Genomic DNA, 9482 nt, shown 5'->3' with positions numbered 1-9482 from the left:
ATATAGCATCTTACCCTTCAAATACATAATATTTCTTATTTGCTTCTTTTGATTTATCTCCTTTATAACTGAGCTGAAAATTTATCATTTGCATCCCCTAATTGGATCCATTTTATCCTTGCCTTCTGCCTCAAAGCACTTTCTTCTATCATTGACCATTTTTCAAGTTTGATCAGTAACTCTTTTTCCTGCACAATTAGCTCATCAGTAGCTTGCTCATTAAGTTGATCTTGAACTTTTTCAATCTCCAATCTAGCCATCTCAATATGTTTACCAATGTATTTAAACTCCTTTCTATTTAACTGTTTTAGTACATGCTGAAGATTCATCAACTTACACCAAACTTGCTTCATTATGTTGTTTCCATAATCTTTTTTTCCATATAGCTTCCACCATTTCCATAAATCCCTCATGCTTAGTCCATACATTGAAAAATTTAAAACTAACTTTCCTATGTTGCTGAGTTTTTTGCAGTAAAACCATCATACAGTTGTGATCATATATGCTTGGATTCCCATGCCCTATATTAGCATGTCCCTATTTATCCATCCATTCATCATTTCCAAATGCTCTAACAATTCTACTTGATATTCTATCCCTCCCACATTGCTTGTTAGTCCAAGTATAGTAGTTACCTTTCCACTGCAATTCAGTACCCCCCATATCTCTCATACATTCAACAAAATCTTTTATCTCATTATTAGTAACAGGAACTCCATCTAACCTATGCTTAGTAGAAAGAATAGCATTAAAATCTCCTACTATGATACAAGGTTGAGAAATACCTTTTGACATTGTATTCATTTCTTGCCACAAACTTTTCCTCTGATCAACTTTATTAAATCCATACACCACAGTCAATATAAACTGATAATCTTTACTTCTTTCATTAACCTGACAATGCAAAAGTTGAGCTGAGCTATTAATCATCTTGATCTCATACCAGTTATCATCCCATACCAACCAAATTCTTCCATTAGGACTATCAGTATAATTATGTAACATCTTCCACCATGGTGTTATCCCTTTAAGAACTGATTTCACATTTTTTTCTTTAACTCTTGTTTCAATTAGCCCTGCCAAAGTGACTTTATTCTTCTGTAAAAGCAGCTTAATCTCCTTCTTATACCTTTTATTCATACCCCTCACATTATAGAAAAACAACTTCATCAACAAGTCTTTGATGCTCCACCTCTATCAATAGATAGTGAAGCCATTTTGTTATGCATAAGACTCTCAAAACCATTCCTTGTTGGTATAGCTTTCAATATAGGGAAGTTAGCCAAACTCAATTCCAGCTGTCTATCTACATAAGACTGCTCATCATTATTCCTTGGTGTTTGCTGATCTAGCTTCTTTCCTATCTCCTGTTCTTCCTCCTGCTTATTCTTCCGTGGACTAAGATTGTTTTGTGTTTGTTCATCTATCTTCTCTGCTCAGTCTTTTGTGAAATTGGACTTTTATACTGCCAAGTTTGAGTTACTTTTTTGCATGGTCTTCTTCTCTTTGGCATCTCTTCTTTTGGTTCAGACTCCACTTGAAATAGATGCCCTGACTTCTGACATCTATCACAATATTGAGGCCTCCATTCTAGCATTACTTCTTGCATAAATGTCTTCCCGTTTGGATCCACTACTGCTATCTTCTGAGGTATAGCTTTTGTAACATTGACTTCAACAAGCATTCTAGCATATGAGATTCTTGTTTGCTTGGTGATACATTCATCAGCAAAAAGAGGAACTCCAATAGCACTTGCAATCCTACTCAAAGATCCCACACCCCAACAGATTAAAGGCAATTTTGGAAAATTCACCCACAAAGGAATTTCTGTTAGAAACTAACTTCCAAAATAAAACTCAGGACACCATTGTTTCAGGATGATTGGTCGATTGTTGATAGTATATAGCCTATAGAACCAAAACTCATTCATGTCATAAATCTTCTGAAACTTGATTAAATAGTGTAACGACCTGTTTAGTCGTTTTGAGCAGCAGATTTTATTTCTGGAAAAACTGGCTAAGTCGACGGATCCCATGACGAACCGTCGTGGGGGTCTCGTTCCAAAACACTTAGAATTCTGAAATTTGGGTACTGAAATCGACTCTCTGAACTTCGTAACGGAATGGCAGGAGGGACCGTCGTGGACACGATGGACCGTCACAGACTTTTTAATGGAATTGAGTCTCTGAACTCTGTGACGGAGCAGCAGGATGGACCGTCGCAGGCACGACGGCCCGTCACAGGCTGCGTAATCCCAGGCTGGGTCGGATTTCTGTAATTATTTTAAGGGGCGTTTTGGACTATTCCTGCTTTAATTATAAAGTTAGTGGTTTAATATTAATAACTCAATTACTTGGGGGTTAAAAGAGGTAACCTTGAGTTAATTATTGGGTTACTATTTCCATCTTTTATACTTAATTATATGCTAATTAGGGTAAAAGAAAGAGGGTATGAATAAGAAAAATAGAAAGAACAAGGAGAGGGAGAAGAATCGATCAAGAGAGAGAGAAACAAAGAGGATAGCAAAGCTTTGGGGAAATTGCTTGCTTGATCACGAATCTTCGGTGGAGGTAGGTTATGGTTTATGCTTTTCATAGTAAACTCTTAATAGCGAATGATATGTATTGGGTAGTGTTGTAAACCCCTCCATATGCTTAGTCGTATGCTTGCATGAATGTGATTATGTAATTGTGATAAAATAAGCATGATGAGGCTATTGAATCCTAAATCTTTAAAAACCTCTTTGTTAAAGATGATGCCTTAGTATGAAAGAAGGCTTGATGAACTAAAGTAATGAGATTGATGATGCCTCAGTATGAAATAAGGCTTGATGAACTAAAGTAATGAGATTGATGATGCCTTAGTATGAAAGAAGGCTAGATGAATTAACAGAATGAGATTAGGGGATCGGGTGTCACGAACTGACACGTAGAATTAGGGGATCGGGTGTCACGAACCAACACGTAGAATTAGGGAATCGGGTGTCACGAACCGACACGTAGAATTAGGGGATCGGGTGTCACGAACCGATACGTAGAATTAGGGGATCAGGTGTCACGAACCGACACGTAGAATTAGGGGATCGAGTGTCATGAACCGACACGTAGAATTAGGGGATCAGGTGTCACGAACCGACACGTAGAATTAGGGGATCGGAGTGTCACGTTCCGACACATAGTATTAGGGGATCGGAGTGTCACGTTCCGATACCAGGATAGTATGATGAGGATCAGAGTGTCACGTACCGACACGAGAGGAATAAAGATAATGAGTCTTGAAAGATGTTAATATACTCGATTTAAAGAACCTATTTCCCAAACGATATGATATGGAGGCTTGAGTCCTCATGAGTGTACTTGACGTTATTTATCAAAGATTCTTGTACATGTTGTTGCTACAGATGGAGTATTGTAGTTGATTTATGATATGATCTGATATATACTGTTTTATATTTCGAGTTGGCCGATGATATCTACTCAGTACCCGTGTTTTGTACTGACCCCTACTTGTATGTTTCTTTCTTGTTATTTGTGGAGTGCAGCAAACGTGCCGTCGTCTTCAACTCAACCGCAACTCTAGCCAGTCTTCATTACACCAGATTTTAGGGTGAGCTAAATCTTCTAGCTTGGACTGGATATTCTTCTTCATGTCTTGATGCCTTGAAGTTCCGGCATGGACTAGCTTTTTATTTATGTTTAGTTTCTTAGATACTCTTAGTCTTAGTAATTTGAGGATAGATGTTCTTGTGATGATGACTTCCAGATTTTGGGGATATTAATTGATAAATTTTAGAAGTTGTTAATTGATTTCGTTAATGAGTTTTAAGTCTTCTGCATTATTTTCTAGTTATTATTGGTAAATGATTGGGGTTCAGATTTGTTGGTTCGCTCACATAGAAGGATAAATGAAGGTGCCACTCACGGCTCGATTTGGGTCGTCACAAATAGTATCCATCCTCATGAAGAAACACTTCAGGTTTACTCAAACTTGACCAGTTCATCAATATGTATCTCTTCATAGTATTGTACCCATGGCATTCTCCAATCACATATGCAATGAGAGCACACTTCCATTTCTGTTCTTCTTCTTGTACCTCTTTCTCTTCCAGCTGCACCATCGTTTGCCCATTAACTACCTGTGGAGGAAAGTAGGATATTTGCATTCCATTGCTTGCTACACGATTATTCTTAAACATATTAACCCATGATTCATTTGCCTCCTTTTTTTGTTCCTTTTCATTACCAGCATGTCTATCTCCATCTTCTCCATTTAGCTGCTCCTCTGAATTCCTTGTTACTGTTCCATTGCCATCAGCCTTGCTTTCTTCATCAAACCCTTCCAAATCTGAGTTCTAAAGCACTTCCTCATTAGTTCTTAGTGAATTTAAGCTCAATCTCCTTGCTCCTTTAGCACTTCTAGCTCCCTCAGCTTCAAAACTTGCTTCTCCTTTTTTTGAACTTCTTCCTGCTCCTTTAACCCTAATTCTTCCACACAAGTTCCTACTGAGCTACCAACGTTCAATTGGTGTTTTCCGACCAGTTCCTCGTCCTCTACCTCTTCCCTTCGCCATTGTCACCTTCCAGCTCACGTTTAGCTAATGTGCGCTGAGAGTATTTGGGGAGAAGAAGTTTTTGTTATTATTATTATTGTTGTTGTATTTATTATAATTATAATTATTATTATTATTATAATTATTGTTGTAGTTGTTGTTGTTGTTGTTAGTATTATTCTTATTGTTATTATTATTATTATTATTATAGTCATTATTATTATTATCATTATCATTATTAGTATAATCATTATTATTGTTGTTGTTTTTGTTATTATTATAATTATTATTATTATTATTACTATTAGTATCATCATTATTATTATTATTGTTGTTGTTGTTGTTGTTGTTGTTATTATTATTATTATTATTATAGTTGTTGTTGTTGTTGTTGTATTATTATTATTATTATTATTATTATTATGATTATGATAATGATTATGATTATAATTATGACTATTATTGTTATTATTATTATTATTATTTTATTTATTATTATGATTATAATAATTATTATTATTATTGTTATTATTATTATTTTTATTATTGTTGTTATTGTTGTTGTTATTCTTATTCTTATTGTTATTATTGTTATTATTACTATTCTTCTTCTTCTTCTTCTTCTTCTTCTTCTTCTTCTTCTTCTTCTTCTTATTATTATTATTATTATTATTATTATTATTATTATTATTATTATTATTATTATTATTATTATTATTATGATTATGAATATGATTATTATTATTATTATTATAGTTATTATTTTTATTATTAAAATTATCATTATTATTATTATTATTATGTAACGACCTGTTTAGTCGTTTTGAGCAGCAGACTTTATTTCTTGAAAAACTGGCAGAAGCGACGGACCCCACGACGGACCGTCATGGGCACGACGGACCATCGCAGGGTCTCGTTTCAAAACACTTAGAAAATCTGAAATTTGTTACTGAAAATCGACTCTCTAAACTTCGTAACGGAGTGGCAGGACGGACCGTCACAGGCCATTCACCCAAAATCCAGTGTCTGAACTATGCGACGGACAGCAGGACGAACCGTCGCAGGCGCGACGGCCCGTCACAGCTTGCGTAATCCCAGTTGGAGTCAGATTTCTGGCTAAGTTTTAAGGGACGTTTTTGACTATTCTTGCCTTAGTTATAAAGTTCGTGGGTTTATATTAATAACTCAAATTCTTGGGGGTTAAAAGAGGTAACCCTAAGTTAATTAGTGGGGTATTATTGCCATCTTTTATTCTTAATTATATACTAATTAGGGTAAAAGAAAAAGGGTTTGAATAAGAAAATAGAAAGAACAAAAAGGGAGAGAGAGAAACGATCGAGAAGAAGAGGAAAACACTAAGCTTTGAGGATTAACTTGCTTGATTTCAATTCTTCGATGGAGGTAGGTTATGGTTTTCATGCTATTCGTAGTAAACTCTTAATAGTGAATGATATGTGTTAGTAGTATTGTAAACCCTTCTATATGCTTAATTGTATGCTTGCATGAATGATGTGATTATGTAATTATGAATAAATAAGCATGATGAAGCTATTGAATCCCAAATCTTGAAAAGAAACCCTAATCTACTTTGTTAATGATGATGCCTTGGTATAAAAGAAGGCTTGATGAACGAAAGTAGTGAGATTAGGGGATCGGGTGCCACGTTCCGATACCAGGATAGAATATGAGGATCGGAGTGTCACGTTCCGACACCAGGATAGAATATGGATCGGGTGCCACGTTCCGGTACCAGGATAGAATATGAGGATCGGAGTGTCACGTTTCGACACCAGGATAGAATATGGATCGGGTGCCACGTTCCAGTACCAGGATAGTATATGAGGATCGGGTGTCACATTCTGACACCAGGATAGAATATGGATCTGGTGCCACGTTCCGGTACCAGGATAGAATGAGGATCAGAGTGTCACGTTCCGACACCAGGATAGTATATTGAGGAACAGAGTGTCACGTACCGACACGAGGGGAATAAAGATAATAAATCTTGAAATACGTTAATATATTTAATCTAATGAACTGAATTCCCAAATGAGTATGATGAGGAGGTGTGAGTCCTCATTGATGTGCTTTGTGTTGTAACCAAGGGTTATGGTAACTGTAAATGCTGCATGCTAAGGATATTAGTTGATTTTATGATATTGCTTAATACATACTGTTTTCTATTTTGAGTTGGCCGATGATATCTACTCAGTACCCGTGTTTTGTACTGACCCCTACTTTTATTGTTTTCTTCTTATTTATTTGTGGAGTGCAGCAAACGTGCCGTCATCATCGACTCAACAGTAACTCAAGCCAGTCTTACTCCATCGGAAATTTAGGGTGAGCTAATTCTTCTAGCTTGGACTGGATCTTCTTCTTCAAGTCTTGATGCCTTGAACTTCTGGCATGGACTAGCTTCTTATGTATTTTTAGCTTTTTAGAATATTCTTAGTTTAGTCATTTGATCGTAGATGTTCTTGTGATGATGACTTCCAGATTTTGGGAAATAATAGTTATTGAATTGGTTTTTATTAATGAGTTTAAGTCTTCCGCATTACTTTATGTTGATATTACACTGAAATGTTAAGGTCTAGATTGGTTGGTTCGCTCACATAGGAGGGTAAGTGTGGGTGCTAGTCGCGGCCCGGATTTTGGTCGTGACAAACTTGGTATCAGAGCATTAGGTTCATTGGTCTCATCACACAAGAACAGGTCTAGTAGAGTCTTAAGGAACGGTAGGGGGACGCCTTTACTTTTCCTTGAGAGGCTATAAGACTTTAGGAAAAATTTCACTCTTTCATTCTTTCTTTCGTGCTACTACTTGAGTCCAATTGGTATCTAGGCGATACGAATTGGTATCTGACCATCTTCACTCTCTTTCACAGATGGTTAGAACTAGAGCAACGACTACGCCAACACCAACACCGGCTAGACAAGAAACAACTGAGCCAGCCACTGGGGCTGTGGCTCGAGGAAGAACAGCGGCAAGGGGCCGTGGTAGAGGTCGTGGGAGGACGTCCTCTAGGGGAAGAGGACGAGCACCTAGCCCATCTGATACTAGGGCAGTGACTCCTCCACCGACTAAGGAAGTAACAAGAGAAGGGGAGGATGGGGAAACTGAACAAGTGCAGAATGAGGGATTGCCACCCCAACCTACCCCAGAGATGATCAATCAGGTTCTGGCTTATCTTAGCGGGTTATCTGATCAGGGCCAGACACCCCCAGTGTTTTCTGCACCAGCACCTCAGGCTCCGGAGGTACAACATGCAGCTACTATGGCTCCCCGCATGGATGTTCCATTGGAAATAGGCACGTTTCCACGTCTGACTACTAGGCCTATAATGACAAATGATCAGCATGAACTTTTCAGTAAGTTCTTGAAATTGAAACCTCACGACTTCAAGGGTGCGGAATCTGAGGATGCTTACGATTTTCTGGTTGACTGTCATGAGCTACTACACAAGATGGGTATAGTAGAACGGTTTGGTGTTGAGTTCGTGAGTTATCAGTTTCAAGGGAACGCCAAAATGTGGTGGCGGTCACATATTGAGTGTCAACCAACAGAAGCACCACCTATGACTTGGGCGTCATTCTCTAACTTGTTTATGGAGAAGTATATCCCTCGGACATTGAGGGATAGGAAAAGGGATGAGTTCTTGAGCCTAGAGCAAGGTAGGATGTCGGTCAATGCATATGAGGCTAAGTTTCGTGCATTATCCTGGTATGCCACCCAACTGTGTTTCAGTCCACAAGAGCAAATTCACCGGTTTGTGAAGGGGTTGTGGTCAGAATTGCGGATTTCGGCCTTACAGATTGCGGCAACGGCAAAATCCTTCCAAGAGGTGGTAGACTTTGTGATAGAAGTGGAAGGAGTGAAGCCAGACGACTTCACCCCGACATCGACATAAAAAAGGTTTCGAAAGGGAGGTGAGTTTAATGGTGCTTACACTAGAGGACAGGGTTCGGGAAGTTACTCAGTCCGACCAATTCAGTCTTCACTACAGACTGTAGTTGGGGGTCCACCTCCGACCGGTCAACACTTCTCTGAGAGACCTATGCATGAACCCAGAGAGTGCTATGGATGTGGGGAGATTGGACATATTAAGAGATATTGTCCAAAACAGATTTACAGACCTCCAAATGTTAGAGGTAGAGGTGGTCATGGCAGAGGCCGTTATTCTGGAGGACGTGGTGGTCGAGGAAATGGTGGTCACCAAAACGGCCGAGGTGATGGGAAAACTGGAGCCACTACATCACAACAAGGTAGGGGCAACGGACAGACGAACGATAGGGCCCATTGTTACGCTTTCCCTGGGCGGTCTGAAGCGGAGGCATCTGATGCTGTCATCACAGGTAATCTTTTGGTTTTTGATTGCATGGCTTCTGTATTGTTTGATCCTGGATCCACATTTTCTTATGTATCTTCCTCATTTGCTAATGGTCTAACTTTACATTGTGAATTACTTGATATGCCTATTCGTGTTTCTACTCCGGTGGGTGAGTCTGTGGTAGTTGAAAAGGTGTATAGGTCTTGTTTGGTGAACTTTGTGGGGAGCGACACTTATGTAGATTTGGTTATCTTAGAAATGGATGATTTTGATGTAATTCTGGGTATGACTTGGCTTTCTCCGCAATTTGCGATCTTGGATTGTAATGCTAAAACGGTGACGTTAGCCAAGCCTGGGACAGATCCGTTAGTGTGGGAGGGTGACTACACTTCCAATCCGGTGCGTATCATCTCCTTTCTTTGTGCTAAGAAAATGGTTAGTAAAGGGTGTATAGCTTTCTTGGCACATCTCAAGGATGACACTACCCAAGTGCCTTCGATTGAGTCGGTTTCAGTAGTCCGTGAGTTTCTGGATGTGTTCCCTGCAGATCTTCCTGGTATACCACCAGATAGGGATATTGACTTCTGTATCGATCTCGAACCGGG

The 9482-nt window shown here is 38.6% G+C and overlaps 1 protein-coding gene across 1 annotated transcript; it reads right to left on the bottom strand.

The window, feature by feature from the left end:
* Window positions 1–537: 537 nt before the first annotated feature.
* LOC101266048 (uncharacterized) lies at window positions 538–4570 on the bottom strand. The gene is made up of 5 exons (XM_010325868.1): window positions 4516–4570; window positions 4029–4344; window positions 1484–1760; window positions 1193–1379; window positions 538–1076 (listed from the first exon to the last, which is right to left on the bottom strand). Exons 1-5 carry the CDS (start codon window positions 4568–4570, stop codon window positions 538–540), a joined length of 1374 nt encoding a protein of 457 aa, XP_010324170.1.
* Window positions 4571–9482: the final 4912 nt, after the last annotated feature.

Source organism: Solanum lycopersicum, chromosome 7 (assembly GCF_036512215.1).
Source record: "Solanum lycopersicum chromosome 7, SLM_r2.1".
In the NCBI taxonomy this organism is placed as follows: Eukaryota; Viridiplantae; Streptophyta; class Magnoliopsida; order Solanales; family Solanaceae; genus Solanum; species Solanum lycopersicum.
Note: the sequence above shows the minus strand (reverse complement) of the source record. Positions and strands in the feature narration are given on the sequence as shown.